This window comes from Urocitellus parryii, chromosome 6 (genome assembly GCF_045843805.1).
Source record: "Urocitellus parryii isolate mUroPar1 chromosome 6, mUroPar1.hap1, whole genome shotgun sequence".
Classification (NCBI taxonomy): domain Eukaryota; kingdom Metazoa; phylum Chordata; class Mammalia; order Rodentia; family Sciuridae; genus Urocitellus; species Urocitellus parryii.
Window position 1 is genome coordinate 15033752 of NC_135536.1, and position 17543 is coordinate 15051294.

General features: G+C 42.5%; 1 protein-coding gene across 1 annotated transcript in view; it reads right to left on the reverse strand.

Annotated features, from left to right (window-relative positions):
* Tdp1 (tyrosyl-DNA phosphodiesterase 1) overlaps positions 1–17543 on the reverse strand; it is a 76054-nt gene that overhangs the window by 29015 nt on the left and 29496 nt on the right. The window contains exons 12-13 of the mRNA XM_026394228.2: positions 17418–17484; positions 16013–16120 (exon numbers count right to left, since the gene is read on the reverse strand). Of these exons, the coding sequence (XP_026250013.1) occupies positions 16013–16120; positions 17418–17484 (175 nt within the window). The remainder of the gene's footprint in view (positions 1–16012; positions 16121–17417; positions 17485–17543) is intronic.

Sequence of the window (17543 nt, forward strand, 5' to 3'; positions counted from 1 at the left end):
TGAAATGCTAGAACGGGCATTGGGAGATCTTTTATCATGGTTTAAATTTTTTTTTTTTTTTTAAACCTGGAGACCTCTTTGTTCAAAAGAAACATTTAAAACAAACAAAAAGCCATTGTCTCTGGATGAACCAAGGAGATACCTACCCTCCTCTCCCCCTGCCTGTTGTGATGGACTCAGAAAGGAATTTTTAGAACTTGCAGGGCTGCAAGGAACACAGTGTCCACTCCATGGATTGAACCCAAGCCCTGGATGAGCAGAGAGGGAAAGAGGCCTGGAGAGGGGCGGCGATCGACTATAAATAGGAGTGGGGGCTGCAGATGTGGGCGGTTCCCTCAGCCAGGGAAGCCTGACAGGGCTGATGCATGGCCAGTACTTGATCATTTTTCCTTAGAGACCCTGAAATAATTTTTGAAGAAAACTTCTCTCCCAAAGCCCCTGAGGCTGTGGAGAGCCTTGGCTTTGTCTTTCTGAGTTCCACAGTGGTGCAGCCTGCTGGGAGACAGCCCTGCAATTTTTGGAGGCTTTCCAAGATTTTCACCAACACCTTTCCAGGTAGGAAAGCTAACAAAGCCTGGTGTGGCAGCGCCTGGAAAACAGCGCCCACAGCCCTTCAGGTAGCCCCTCCTCACTCCCTGCCCAGCCTGTGACCATGCTTGGCGGGCCCCCGCCTTGGTACCTGCATGTGAGTGCCCTCCTGCCTTTCCCCATGGCTGCCACATCCAGGTCCCACAGACTCACGCCTGGAGGTTTGCCTCAGTGTCTCAGGAGGGTTTCCTTCCTGCCTCCATGTTCTCTTTCCTCTAATCTAACCCACAAACTAATTCCTTAAAGAGTATGATTTAGAGGAAATAAAAGATCTGGATTCAGCCTGACCTCTGTGCCCATTTCTATTTTCATAAAATAGGTAAAAATACCCGCACTATTTAGATTTCAGAAAGCACAGGACAGCATTATCATGAAAATAAAATGAACCAATGATAAAGACCTAATAACAGACCTTATTAGTAATTTTAATAAAATACTGTTGAGCACTTTGCTCTCTTGTCCAAAAACCTCCAGTGATCCCTAACTGCAGTCTACCACACTCAAACCTCCAGTGATCCCTAACTGCAGTCTACCACACTCGACCCCGTCCGCCTGACAGGCTTCTCTCCCAGCCCTCTCTACACAACACTCTGTGCCAACTCTGTGGCCCCTTCACCTCCCCAGCTTTCCTTGTCTTGGGAACTTCACGGCTGTGATTTTTTTCTACATAAAGTACTCAGCCAGGCCTGTTGTGTTTGTCAGCTTTTCATCACTATAACAAAGTACCTGAGACAATGAAAGGGAAACAGTTTATTTTGACTCAGTTTTGGAGGTTCCAGTCCATCACCAGTTGTCCCATTACCTTGGATGTGTGGTGAGGCAGCATATGATACAAAGGGCGAGGTAGCACAAAACTGCTCATCTCAAGGCCAGAGAGCAGAGCAGGAAAGAGGAATGGACTGAGTCCCCTGATTCACTACCTTCCAATAGGCCACCTGGGGATCAAGCCTTACCATGCGGACCTCTGGGGTACACTTCTCCAAACTGCAGCACCTATCAAATGCTGCTCTGTTGAGCACCAAAGGTACTACTTCCTGAAGCTTCATCTAGTTACTCTAGGCAGAAGTGATCTCTCTTCTCTGACTTCCCTGCAGCTTATTTTAGGAACTGCCTTGGATGTCCTTAACTGCTACAGTGTAAACTCCTCTATCTACACACACTGAAACCCAACTACACACTGATCAGGCTCTCTGCAGTCAGCAGACTACTGCATGGCCTGCAGGCCTAGCACATATCCTGAGTGCGAATGAAATGAACAGATGAATAAAACCTGAATGACCACAGAAGACTTAAAAACAATGTGGAACAACAGAAAGAGACAAATGACTCAGGTTCTAGGTGGCATCCACTTATTGCTACACGAAGTGGCTGGGTTTGGTGTGAACAGCCTGGATGGGCAGGATCCAGAGGAGTCAGGTACTTAACAAACTTTTGTCAGCTGACCAGATATTGACTAGCAACTGGGAATTGGATGGCCATAATGAAGAAGCATTTTAAGAGCAGTGAAGCTTTAGGCACCCCCAGCAAAGCCTGGTACAGAACAGGGACTCAATAAGCATTTGCTGAATAAAATGAGAGAGGTAGGGGACAAGAGCTGAGATCAATGTCAGATGATACAAAGGCAGCTACAGGCACCTAAGCTGCTCTGCAGGGCCCCAGACGACAGCAATGGCAGAAACTGAAATCTTACACGTCATGGTGAAAGGGAGGGTAGGCAGGCAGGGCATTCTGGGTGGAGGGCAGGAGAGGACCAGGAAGGGCCTGGTTGCTGGGTTGGAGTGAAGACAGGCGGTTGCTGCTCCAGGAGGTGGGGCTGCAGGGAGTGTGAGCCACATGCTCTCCCCAGGGGCTTAGTTTGCAGTGCTACTCCCAAAGCAGAGGGACAATAGGGTTATGCCAACCAGAATGTAAGTTCCTTGAGGGCAAGGACTACGGCTGTCTTGTTTGCCATCCATAACCAAAGCCCAGGCAAGAAACAGTCACACCAGACTATCTGGATCTGAATCTCAGCTCTGCCCACTTGCCCATCATTTAAGCTCCCTAAGCTTTAGTTTTCACATCCCTAAAATGGGGATAAGCCTAATCCCTAGGTCCTAATTGAGAAGATTAAATGAGTTAGTATAAAAAAGGACTTAGCCAGTACATGGTAAGCACTACATAAGCATTACCAAGATTAAGGAGTTTTCTCTTGTGGCTGGGCCCTGGTGGGGGACTCCCAAATAGCATCTCATCCCGAGCCAGGCTCACCTGGGCCAGTGTACAAGGGGCCTACCGGGCCTACGTCAGGAGTCTCAGGCTTGGAGATGAACTTGCTCATGGGCATGGAACAGGGCACACTTTATTTTTTGATTTGTTTGTACCAGAATGCAAGAAAGTGAGGGTGATGAATGTCTTTGAATCATTTCTAACACACAAAGGAAGTCATCTGCCGGCTCTAATACAAATAACCATTATTTGTAACAAAGTCCATGAGGCGTAACAACGAATCTCACTATCTTGGTGCTGCAGTGCCAGGCAACCCAGTCTACCCAATTACATCTACAAGTATTTTTGTGTGTGATCCAACTTGATTTTCACCAAAAAACTCAGACAAAGGAGGAAAAAAAAAAGACTGCTTCAGAATCAAAGGCATAGACATTAGAGAAGAACTGCACAGCAATACTGAGAAGCAGAGGAGGGGAGAATGTCTTTTATGTTTCTTCAAAAAGCCACAGCGATTTTATAGTCAAGCACTTGTCTCGTTTTCTCCCCAAAGTGGCAGCACCAACATTTCTGCTCATCCCTGACTGCCACACGGCCTGTCAGTTGCTAGGCAACTGTGTCAGCATCTGCCTTGCTTCCTGCCTCCCACAATGCACAGCTTCCATAACTGTTGTCACAGAGTTTGCCAATTACACCTAGGCACCATCTCCTGAGCCAAAGCTCTTCTGAAAGCTCATCTTCCTGCCTGGTTGTCCAACTGTATTTGTCACCATGTCTCACTGATTTCCACAACAGGCTGCTCATCAAACACAGGATGATCTCATGCAGGATCAAACAGATGAAGGAAAATCTTATTAAAATCATAAATAACTTGCCATAAAAGCAAGCAGCCAGACAAAAGAGAAACTCACCAACCAATTTAACATGTTACAAAGCTCAAGCTGAACTGCTAGTTTGAAGTTCCTTTGAACACAGACATCTGGTTGAATATTCTTGTCCTAATATAATAATTTTCACCAACTTTCAAATTAACCTCATACTGAGTTTAGAAAAGGCTGTATCTACAAATCTAAGTTACATATCATCAATGTTAACATCAATGTGTTATATATGCAAAAAAGATAAAGGCTATATGAGTTGCTTTTGTAAATTACAACAGGCCTAATGACTCTGAGCCACTAAACACTAAGCAATTAACTACATCATACAATTTAATAGGTAACATACACTTTCCATCTTCCACCTTAGAGCATTCCATAAGTCATATAAAAGTTCATATGATAATTGAGTTTTCTGAAATTTAAGTGGCAAAACTAGTAAGTAGCAATCCATATTGGGACTTGGATCTGTCTCAGGTTATTTCCTCAACAATATGCTAGCTGGCCAGATCCTATCACCATTTGAGGAGCCTGAGCTTGAAAATGCTCTTGAGCTAAACGCTATCAAACCCAAGAACTGGTAATTATGGTTTCAAGCTGAAGACTATGGAGGCTGGGCACAGCAGTGGAAAGAAACTTCCTTTATATACCTCTTAATACTGTATACATCTGTTACCTACTTCAAAGAAAAACATTTTAAGGGCTCTCATTCAAATACAGTGAGGCACTGTATGATAGATAATATTTCAGTCAACAATGGGCCACATATAGATGGTAGACCTTGAGGATTATACTGGAGCTGAACAAATCTCACTAGCTAGTGATGCTGTGGCTGTGGCAAAGCTGGCACAAGGTACCACTCATACTTGTGTGCTGGGGTAAGCACGTCTCCACCACCAGCTGCATCACAGCATAGCATGTGCAATTAATTACAGCACGTGACAGCTGGTAATGGTAATGTAACTAATGATCATGTATACTGGCTTGTGTTTTTACTATATTATACTTTTTAGAATGTACTCCTGCTTATTTAAAAATAAAAAGGTTACTGGAAAGCAATCTGTTGTGTTAAGTGACAGCAGCCTCATGTATTTGTGTTCACCACGACTCCTGTGTCCGGAGACCAACGTAGATTGACCATGCTGTGCCATAAAGATTCACGTCAGTACTCCAAGGGTCTGTACAATGATGAAACCTGCAGTACCACATTTCCCATGATATGAAGATGAAAAGGACCAGGCAGCTGTTCTCGAGCAAAGAAAATCAAAGGGCCAACAAAGATGTAAAAGGAACACAAAGGAAAAAAATCAGAAATTCTGTCTGTTGACCTGAAGTTTTATTCAAAGGGGGACACTTAAGGTGACCCTGCAGGAGAAGCATAATTGTTCCAGATAGTATAAAAAGAAAAACAAACTTAAAATCTGAGAAGCAGTTTAAAAATGAACTGCAGTTAAGGGGATTCTAACTCATCCATTAGAAATTTGCTAAGTCTCTATAGACGAAGCACTGTTCTAGGCACTTTATTTATCTGGCAGAAACACAAAACATTAAGTGAATAATCACCCAAAGTCAGGATGAGTGCTTTGCTGGAAACGAAATATGATAAAGCTCATTTTCTCTTAAAGTAGAAAAAAAAAAACTTTTAATGCAGATGGTCCAATAAAACAGAAACTTCATTAAAAATGATTTCAGTGCAGATCTATGATTCTCAGTGGTGTGGTAACTATGGCAACTATACACTATAATGTGACCCAGGATCTACAAAGCATGCTTTCAGTCAGAATTGCAATCATGACACAAAATGAGGGAGAATAAAAATTATGCTTTACTTGTATGTAAAAGAAAGAAATGAGAAATGAAAAAAAAATTTTGAATAAGATTATAAACTCTGAAATTCAGAATCCAGATGTTTCATACTAGTGAACCATGAATTGGATAAAACAAATTCTGTGTGACCAGAAGCCAGCATGCATTAGGAGGATGTGTAGAGAAGCAACAGGTGGTATATGTGCACACAGCACAGGAGACTTACAAAGTGTACCTCTGAGTTGATGGATCTTTCTGGATTAGGAAAGTAGATCTTTTGGAACTCTAACTTTTATAAGACTATTAACAACGCCACACACCCAAGAGAATACAGTTCTTCGGTGTGGTCCTGCTACAGGGCTACTCCTCATATCAAAAAAGCTGCCTCCTTTGGCTCCACACAAAGAATAGTGCTGCACTCCAAGTTCAACTGCCTTGAGAGCCAGATGCCCACTCTTTTGAGCATATTCAAGGCTAGTTTTACTTATCTATGGAAAATAAACCTCCATTCTGGAAACAATAAGAAATTATTTCAAGGCAAAGTTGGGAGAACAAGAGGATGAATCAATCTGGGTTATGAACACCAAATAAGGCCTATGGGTGGAAGCATTGGAAGATGGTCCCCGAGCTCCCTATAGGGCCCCAGCCCTATATCACCCTGTTCCTTGAGTGTAAGCAAGATTTGTTATTAGAATGAGATTTCATGTGCACTGTTAGATTAACCATCAGGTGACTTTAAGCTAATCAACATGGAAGTAATCCTGGGTGGGCCAGTGTCCTTCCTGATTCTCAAGATGCAAACAGCAATGCTGAGTGGCTCTGTGGGCAGCTTCCTCGCTGGGACAGCCTGTTGATAGTCAATGAGAAAGCAGGATCCTCAGCCTTCCAGCTACACGCAACTGAATTCTGCCAATAACCAACAAGCATGGATGAGCTCAGACCTGGTCGACATTCTGATTTCAGCCTGGTGAGATCCTAAGGGGACCAGCTCACCAGGCTATTGACCCACAGAAAGCACAGCATCATTTGAAGCCCCTTAGTCTGTGGTCACTTACTACAAAGCAGCAAAAAAAAAAAAAAAAAAAAAAAGAATCCAAGGCCAAAATCAAAGAAATGACACCTATTCGTTAACATGTCATGTAAATTCACTTTGAAGGAGATTCTACTCCAAACAATTTAAGTAATGGCAGTATTTCTGGTTGGATTCCTAGTGTCAAAAGGTGATCTTGAGGGACAACACTTCTTTAGATTTAGAAAAGTATATTCATTATGTTAAAAGTCAAAATTCATATTGCTTATCTGTTTTGTTTATTACACACCCCTGCTGGATAATTTGTTTTAATTTTGTATGAAAGAAGTTATTCATCCCAAACAAGAACATTAAACATGGATTGGTAACACAAATCAAAGTAGAAAAGTCAGAAAATAAGTTAAACTTACATGGTTTTTGATTATTTAGTTTAGCTTTGACTAAAGCCCAATTCTTAAAATATAATCTGCCTGCCACTCTATTAGCTTTACTAGGCCTCTCGCTTCATTTGGACTAGAAGTAGGCAGGCACATTATGTGAAAGACAGCAGTCTGCGAAAGTCAGTTGCCTATCAAGTTCTGCACTTATCCTCAAAGATGCCAATATTATCCATCGGGGCAAACAATCTAGAGATGTTTAGAGGTAGATGAGGCTTTTTTTTTTTTTTTTTTTTTTTTTACTTCCACCCGGATGTGGAATGTTTAGTTTGTAGGGGCCAGGTGGTTATTAAACACACTAGAATACATGAGACAATCTTGCACAACCAAGAATTACTTTGAACAAAACGCCAGCACTGCCCTGTTGAGAGAAACACTAATTGAGTAAAAGATAAACTGACTATATTAAAACCCTACCTTATTCTAGAATGTCTCACTGAACAAGTACTTTAAAAAGCACTCAATTATTCCAATCAGTGTTCCCAGACCCCCGACTAATAAAGCACCAGGAATCCTAGGAGAAGCCAGTGGCAACTTGGCCCCACAGCAGGTGAAGCCTGGCCACCAGTGAAGGCTCTGAAGTCACTTCTACTGCCCCACTCACGTGCCAGCACTCATTCTGCTGTTTCTCAAACAAAGCAAGCGCCAGCGTCTGACCTCTTCCCTCAGCAGTCTGTCTACTCTCATGGTGCTGTCTCTTCTTTGAGGCCTCCACTTCAGTGTCCCCAGGTCAGTGAGGCCTTCCCTGACTCTCCTATTTAATGCAGCCCCATGCCCTACCACGATCCTCACTACACTACACGGTGCTTGGGGGTATGGGTGCTGGAGCTGGGGACCTGGGCTTCTGGGTACCTTGTTTAGCTCCTCTATGCTTTCTAATGATAGTGACAACTCTGGTGTTGGCTCTGAACATTTAAAGGCAACTTAAAATGACTTTGAAGTAGTCTGTTAAGATTCATTCATTTGACAGCAAAATTTGATCTTAATTCATTAGGTAGCAAAAACAGCATAAGGCTGTTTCTGGAATGTTTATCATGAAGTCCTGGTGTAGACAGCACCAGTGACGCTGACAGACAGTATGCATACCACGCTACCTTCCTAAACTCCAAAGATTGAAAGACATCTGGTCCCGGGGATTTTGAATAAAGGACTGTACATCTAAATTATCTTTCTGCTTTGTTTTTATCTATAGAACTTATCACTACTTGACATAAGTAAATAAATTTGGTTTGTTTTTGTGTAATTCCCACCACCAGATTCAGGCCAAACATTGTGTTTTATTATTTTATTCCCAGCTTCTGGAAACATGTGGTACATAGTAGGAGCTCAACAGATGTATTTTGAATAAATGGTTAAATAGAATGTATAACTTAAATAATGTTTAACAAAAAAAAATTTTTTTTTTGGTATAAGGAAGATCTTTTAATGGTAGTAAGTTGCCTTCTCAACCCAGGGTGAACAACTTGGTTTCAATTCAGTGGCAAATGTGAAAAGCCCACTTGTTATGTATTTCCTGAATGTTGCTTGGTGCCCAGGAATCAACAACTTTACTATCTTCCAAGAAAGTCACGAAGGCTGCGTAAGCACTGGGAAGAACTCCAAAATGTACTACATACACAACAGACCTTTGAGTACATCTCCAACCAACAACTGCACTTTAAAATAAATTAATCTGTGGGCTGGGGCTGGGGTTCAGTGGCAGAGCACTTGCCTAGCATGTGGGAGGCACTAGGTTCAATCCTCAGCATCACATAAAAAAATAAAGAAAAAAACACTAAAGGTATCATGTCCATCTACAACTGAAAATACTAAAAAACAAAAGCGAACAAAAAACCAAAAACCAAACAAACAAAAAAACCTGTAATCACACTTTTTTTTTTTTTTTTTTTTTTGGTGCTGGAGACCAAATCCAGAGCCTTACAGACACTAGGCAAGTGTTCTACTACTCTGCCATATGCCCAGGCCAGCAATTAAATTCACCACCATCCTCCTGAAACCAGTTCCATTTCTTGACGTCTATACTGGTGTCCACGACCAACCCCAGCTGTCTGCCAGCCACACCCTCAGCTTAGGAACTGTTTGAGGCCTCACTCCTATTCCACTGCACACAATGTCTACGCAGCATTTTCTCAGTTCCCACCTCAGCCCAGCCTTCATTAGCCTCCTCGTTAACAAATCTGTACCCAGTGCCTCCTACGTGCCAGGCGCTCTGCCAGGTGCTGGAATGCGCTAACAAGACAGACTCGGCTGTGGCCTCAGTCCAGAGGGAAGCCAGATAGTTACACAAGCAGCCACAAGGCAGGGGAAGGAACCCTGAGGATGCAGAAAGTCCAGGGCGTCGTGGAAGTCCCTGGGCTCAGGAAGCTGGGAGTCTCTGAGGAAGCCAGGCTCAAGGTGACGACTAGGAGACTGAAAGTTAAGCCTTCACTAGGTGAGTCTACCTGTGCAGAACCGGTAGGGAAGCACTGCGACTGCAGACAGTCAACTAACACAGGTGACTGACGTGTTGCTAAATCTCTCATTCAAAGCGGTTCCAGTGGGGCAGGAAGCTCCTGTTTGATCCTCTATTCCTGGGCTTTGGGCACTACATGTGCTAAGTAACAGTGGAGCTGCCCCAATCTGCAGCCTTATTCCTTGACTGAGGAAAGGATGTGACCTCACAGTACCTCCCGATGCTCAATGAGGGCACACAGGTAAAGCATCAGAAACATGTGCATCAGGCTGCTGTGCAAAGCAGATATGGCATTTTCCCCCTAAGCATGGCAAGGGCCTGATATTTTGATGGAGCTCTCCCAGGTGACTGAGGGTCTGAAAAGAACCAGGGGACTGGCTCAAGGGTGTGACAAGGGTTTCTGAAGTTACCATGATTCTTGTTGCCACTGTGTGAATTTGAAGGTTGAGGGGCCACCGTGAAGTGTTACTACCCCATCATTGTTAGGGCAGGTGCTACTTGATGAGATACTTGATTTATTCTAAGTACCATTTCCTTATAGTTAAGAGTGTGCCTTAAGAAGTCCACTTCCTTAAGTAAGGACAAGTGCCAATTTTTGAACATTGACCTCTGCCTGGAGCTAAGTGCTCTGGAGAACTGATCTCAAACCCTCAGTAAGTCCTGGTGTGCTTTCATATCCTGCTTTCATATTTAAGGAAATGAGCTAGATGAGGCTCCATGATTCACAAATGGCAAGAGGCTAAACCATGCAGATTGTAAACCCCCTCCCCACCCCACCAACACTGCCGCAGTCCGGCTGTAGCAAAATAACCAGGGAGTGATGAGCAAGTTGTGCAGGTTGATGCAGCAGGAGTGGGAGCTGTTTATTGTAGGACAGGAGGGGTATATATATATTCCACACAGCTTATCTTAATTAACATAAACTAGATATAGCAGTCAACCAACAAGGAATCTCCACACTTAATGGCTTGCTGGCGTTACTTCATAAACCACTCCCTCTGGCAAAATGCTAGGCACCATCTTGACTTGTTTACAGACCCTAACACAACACAACCTCCTAAAACAGCCTCCATCCACCAGCTCTTCCCAGGGAACACAAATATGTTCAGGCTTCCCAATGGGCCTTGATATGTCCAGAATTTTCCCTGCCAAGATCCACTCTCCATCTAGCAGGTTGACCTAGCTTTCAGGACATTAATCAGATGATATCACTCCATTTCAAGCCCTCTGTGACCTAGCTAGCATCAGCAAACCTGCACAAGGGGTATCCCAAACTCCACACTCACCAACCAGGGCTTTCCCAGCTAGCCCAGGTGTTTTTGCTGTGCAGGGCTGGTTCCTTCTTGTCTCTCAGCCTCAGCCTAAACATGAGCTCCTGAGGCCATCTTCTCTGACCCCTACAAATATGCTGCAACACACTGCCCACCCGGTTCTGCCCTAACCTGGAGTTTTCACATTGGTGTCTACGCTGTTTGCACCCTTCCTTGCTCTGCCTGAAGCCAAAGCCCTGGTAGAGTGGGTTCCTTGCCCTCGGCTTCAGTGCTGAAGACAGTGCCCATACAGGGAGGGCTCCTGACCATCTGCTGTGGAGTGAATCTCACTGTGCGCATCTTTCATTCCTCAAGTATGGTGCAATGAGAATATGGTGTCTTGAGCTTTGTAGGACTATACTGGCACCCTTAGAGCAACAGGGTCCTGTCCCATTAAATTTTGATTCACAGCATCTCTTATAGAACCTGTATCCAGAGCTAGTTAGATTTCTTGAAGAAATGCAGACTGTTTTATCACCCATGTATTCTCTGCCCATTATGTCACCAGCATTCAAGAAATCCATGTTGACTATGAAGAAGTAATAAGAGGACGACTTGATCCCTCATCCAATGAGCTCATTATTGGCTGGTGGAGGCTGGAGGAGCCTGTGAGGGCAGGACACTGTGAGGGTGAGCCTGAGACGCAGCAGAAAGGCATCGTCACGACGAGGGAACTGGACAGTCCTTGGTGACTGTGTGTAGTAACCTGGGCCTTTATGAAAACAGAATTAGCTCCTGTGGGGAGAAGAGGGGAGAGGCGCAGAGGCGCAGCTTGGGCTGAGCTCTGCAGTGAGGAGCGCAGTGCACAGCAGAGACAGGCCTCAGTGCACCTTGTGCTGAGAGCAGGGGTCTGAGGGGGGAGGGGGTGAGAGTGGAAGAGGAAGGAAGTGGCCCGAGCTCATCCTCCATTAGAAACCCACTCCATGACAACTATCCACTCCTGCAATAATGGCATTAATCCATTCAGGAGAGTGGCCTAGTCACCTCTTAAAGGTCCTGCCTCTCAAAGCTATGACATTGGGATTAAATCTGTAACAAATGAACCTTCAGGGATACATTCGCGTGACAGTTCTGCCTGGAAGAGAGGAACTTGTTGGAAGCAGCAATGTGTGGGCTGAGAAGTCAACATGGAGTGTTCATACCAGATTATCACTAGTAACCTGGTCACTTGTCCTGAGGATCTTTCCCTATTCTTCTTCATCAGTGAGTTTATCACATTGAACTCTCACGAGCCCAGGGTCAAGTCACCAGGCTTGGCCTCTCTTGCTCTCGCAACTTCTGTGTAGATGAGGAGTCTGAGGCTCAGAGAGGGTGAAAAATTGTTCAAGGCAAGATGCTGCTTGATGGTGACACAGTCACCTCACCCAGTGCTGTCTCACAACACCAAAGCTCCGCTGCTCCTGCTCTATGAGATCACAGGCAGGAGGAGGCAGAGGTGATGCCTTCCCAGGCTTGTGAAGGACTAAAGCACCCTAGGGACCTGGAGAAGGAGAGGCCAGCAATGCTGGCAGAGCCTCCAGGAAGAAAGGAGAGCAGAGCATGCCTTGGAAGATGGGCAGAGAAACAATGAAACTGAAGAGGCAGAGAAACAATGACAGGGACAGGAGAGGGAACTACACAGGCTCCTGTTGGGATGATTCTGGGGGTCAAGGGGCGGCCTGGCTACTCTGGAAGTTCGTGCTGGAAATTACTGGATAGTAAAGGTGGAAATGGTGTGGCTAGGGCCCAAAGGCCAAATTGATCATCTGGATTTTATAGTCTGGTAAGTGGGGGATTCTGAACATAGAATAATGAGGAAAATCGGCATTTCAGAAGGGTGCTTGGTCAACTTCAAATAGTTATAATTAATTTAGTAAGAGCCAGTCAATATTAAAGCAGGTGTTCACACAGTATAAGACACATAATTATTAAGTGATAAATCGACAGTAGATGCTTTGTGACTTAACTGTAAGAATGCACAGGACCCTGATTTTGGAAAACCAGTTCTAAAACTATCTGATGAACTTTTTCTTTTATCCAGCTTCATTGAATCACTCAGGTGTTCCCTAAAAGCCTCCTGTCCTTTCCCATCTCTGTGGATTCTGTCCCTGCCTGGATTCCCAGCCAGTCCTCCTGGCCTCTTCTGAGGTCCCCTTCCAGGCCCACTTGAAATAGCTCTGACAGCCTCCTCCTCAACCAGGAATGATCTGTAATGGCGCTTCCACCATGGTCCTCACATAGTCAAACAACAAGGGTACACTGTCACAACATGCCTCCTCGATCTTTGTGTCCCCAGGGCCAATGACAAACTGCCACTGAACCATAATACTAAAACTTTGCCTATGGATAAGGATTTTTCATATGGCTACTTTAATCTCAATTTCCATTAATATCCTTGAAACAGGATCAATTATACAAATGAAATTTCTGCGAAGTACATCTACCTCTTTATTCCATGTTGAGGAGAATCAACCTCCAAACAGACATTAAGTTTAACTTTTCCAATACAGTAGAAAGAGATTCAAGATTGCTATATCAAGTCTTACAATACCTCTAAGCTTCCAGTTTGCCCTATGGATTTTGTATTTGCCAGCCTCCACAATAACATGAGCCAATTCCTTAAAATAAATCCAACAGGCTATGTATGTTTCTGTTTCTCTGGAGAATCCTGAATAATACAGAAGCCTAAGAGTAATCATCCCTACTTTTCCTGGACCCATCCTTTCCATTTTCATCTTACAACTGGACTTCCAAATAGCCTCTCTTCCCTATCCTTAGGATCATAGCATTAGGATTTCCATCTTCAGCAAACCTCAGAGACCAACAGTGAGAACTCTTACATAGAACACAGAGATATCCATTCACATCTTGAATAAACTCTATCCAATAGCAAAAAAAAAAAAAAAAAAAAAAGGTGGGGGGGGTGCAGAGAGAGAGAGAAAGAGAAGAGGAAGGAGGAGGAGGAGAGGCATAGGAAGGAGGAAAAGAAAAGGGAGAGGAAGAGAGGATGGAGGAGAGGGAGGGGAAGAAGATGGAGGAGGAGAGGAAGGAAGAGGAGGAGGAGAAGAAGACCACTTCTAGTCATTCCTATATGTTTAATTTAATCTAACCTCTCTGAGCTCCAGTATTCCCAACCAGAAAAAAAAGGATGCTCAACAAGATCAGTTTCTAACAAATATTTGGTATTTCTCTATATTGCTCATACTGCACTTTGATGAAGGTAGCTAAGTTAATAAGTAAGAGGACTTTAGCCAAAGTTGGAAGTGTAGTCTTCAAATTCAATATTAATGCAAGCAGCCTAATTTCAGTAAGAGCCTCAGTAATATAATGGGCTACGCCCCATTACCCAAACTTTTAGAAAATTCTGTCACATGAATGAAGGAAAATAAATATTACATCATTTAAGGTACTGAACATAAAACAACAGAGTCATGGAGTGTATGATGATCTACTACTTGGAAAACTGTTTCCAATTAGCATTTTATAATTGGTAGTGGGTAGATTACTTCACCTAGTTCTATTAATTTATCACCAAGAGTATACAGTTGGTGACGGCCACACATAGACCATATGGCAGAACCAGTATCAAAAGCCAGTTTTCTTTTAACTTGCAACTTAGAGACTTGGTTTAAAAGACAATTACAAATAGATGAGCTGACAATGAAATGTGGTTTCTTAGAATATCCAGGTCCCTCATATTCTTGTTGGTTAACTTTATGGAAGGTTAGGTGTCATTAAGAATTTCTTGTTCATTAATTTCAGAATATGTGTAATAACTTGACCAACTGTTCTTATTTGAAGTAAAATTGGGTGGCAGGGTTAACAAAATCCTTGCATTCTTCAGTACAACCAGGGCTGATATCTCTTGACCAAAGGGCAGCCACATGTACCCTATGCCTTGGCTTCCCTGGCACCTCCTATTGTTCCCTACCTAGGGAACAGATAGTGTAGATCTTTACATCCAGGAAACCTCTCTCTTTAGAAGCAAAGTTTCTGTTTTTAAAGATCCACAGCAAAGTGTCCCAATTCCCCTGCCCACCTGTCACTATCACAGATGTGGGGGCTTAAACACACATAATCCACAGCTGCCATTGTCAGAGGGCCTGTCACATTCTGGGCACTGAGCTCTAGCATCTCATTAACTGTCACAGTAACCCAAAGGCAGCCATCAATTCCCCCTTTTTAAAGACTAGAAAACAGACTCAGATTAAATAAATTTGCCAAGTTCACAGAGCTACTAAATGACTGCAGCATCCTGAGTACTTATTTTTAGTACTCAATAAAATTAAGTTTTTCCATTATGCTATGATGCTTCAAATACCTTCAGGAAGGCTTCTCTTGCATTGGACCTAAATCAACCATGCTCTCTGGGTCATTAGAAATTGTTACCAATTTCCATAAACTAGCAAACTAGTTTTGTTTCTAAGTGACACTTTTGTTTAAAAGTTTATTCACATGTTTACACTGCTGGTGCTATTGTGAATTGGTACAACCACTACAGAAATTACTATGGAGATTCTTCAAAAGATTAGGCATGGAACCACCATATGACCCAGCTATACCTAATTCCTTGGTATTTATCCTGAAAAATGAAAATCATCTTACTATAGTGATACATGGATTTCTATGTTTGTAGCAGCACAATTCACAATAACCAAACTATAAAACCAGGCTAGGCATCCAACAATAGATGAATGAATAAAGAAGATGTGGTATATATACACAATAGAGTTTCATTCAGTCATAAAGAAGTGAAATTATGTCATCTGTAGAAAAATGGAAATAGAGACCATTATATTAAGTGAAATAGGCCAAATTCAGAAGGTCAAGGGTCATATATCTTTTCTTACATGAGGAAACTAGAGAGGAAAAAGGAAAAGTAAGGTGGAGGAAGGAAAATCTCATGAAAATCAAAGGAATATCAGTAGAATAGAGTTAAGGGACCAGGGAGTGGGAGAATGAGAGGGAGGGGTCAAGGCAGGGGAGTGATATTGGCCAAATATTACTGCTTCATTATGTGCATGTGTGAATATATAACAACAAATCCCACCATTATGTATAAACATAATGCACCAATAAAAAAAGAACAGAAGATAAAGTTTATGCAAATTTTATAAGCATCTAGAATTACAAGCAATCAGGCCATGATCACATACTCTACAAGGGATTAGTCATGGGCCTCCTTTAAATAAGATTCATGTGATCCAACAGGCTGAGAACTAATGATGATCAATTCATCGATCACTTTTTAGAAATCCCTTCAATATTCAGAGCAGGTGTTACAAACACATTGTAAAAATTCTTCCCAGCAATAATAGAATGGCATTTACCTTGTGACAAGGAACCAAGCAATTCTACTGAAGTCTGGAGAGGGTCTCATGTATGTCTTAATATGAGGCATGGCATTGCTGCGGCCAGATGTGTCGGCTGACCACGTGCTAGTGACAGGAGACACAAATCACTGGTTAGAAATAATACAAATCATCATAATTCTAACATTAGGAAACTGCATGAAAAGTAAAATCCTATAATCTGAAAATACCAAGTATACAGTTCTGTAACTTGTGATAGTTTATTAAATTCTATTCAGATAAAAGTCTGATGTATGCTCATTTTAAAAAGAAGGTATGTAGAAAAGGAAAATTTACCATCTTCCATCTTTTTTTTTTTTTTCGATGAACATACACACATACACCCATGCATGTATGTCACCTCTTCTGTGTTTCTGCTGCATGTGTGCATGTTCCCTGGCTGGACCACAATCTAACGGCAGGAGTCACAGTCCCCTTGTGCACTATTAAGCCAGAACTTCATAAAAGACTGTCGAATGAAAAACACTAAGTGGGCAAAACGAAGTCTGTCAAAATGCATGAAAAGCAAGGGAAACTAATTTTCCACGAGAATAAATGGCCCTTCTCATGAAGCAACCATTCTTACTATGAGTAGGAGAGGATGTTCCTTCAAGGTAACAGGTGGTCTCCAAGAATCAGGACTAGGTGGGTCCACTGCTTTCTTCAATCAAAATGAATTTAGTAATCTGATACTGAAAGGAGCTCAACACACAGAAATGTCTTCTGTAAGGACAATCTCTCCAGAAAAGTACTAAAAAAGGTTCCGAGAAGACATCCTGAATCTCAGCTGAAAGCTGCTGAAATGTAAACCTGCCTTCACTTCTGACTCTCCAACGATAAATCCCCATTGAAGCAAGTGTGGAATGGAAAGGTTTAGAACATGCAGGTGAGCAAGTGCTATAGCCACAGGAGGACAAGGGCATATCTTTCCCTTTCCACTCATCAACTATTGACTGAACTCCCGTGACACATCGAATACTGTTCTATATCCCAGGCAACAGTGGCACAGGGTTTTGGCCTCAGCAAGCTTGGCCACACATCATTTGATGGCACAGGAAGAATAATTACATTTTATATTTTGGAAAAGTGAACTAAAGTACTGCTTATATAAATCATAAACTACCCAACATGATCTTTTATTTATCTTTTTCTTTGCATACCAATATTTAAATAGAAACCTCACAGAGATAAATTTTACTCTTTGGTATTAAAAACCTATTCCAAAAAATTTTAAGACCCTATTTTAAATTATTTCTATCACTAACATATGTAGATGAAAAAATATAGCTACATTATATAAGATTCTTTTTTAAAACATAGACTGACATAAATAGCTTTCTTATTTCTAAAGAAGTAATAGCAGCACTCTGAACCAATCACTTACTGGAAGTAGGAATGTAGCCAATTCTGTTTTTCAGCTGTCTGGATGCTATAGGGAAGAGAACCTCCAGCTTTTCAAAGAGAAAAATTAAACAAATAAATGCCATGAAATATACTGTGAAGCTTCCCC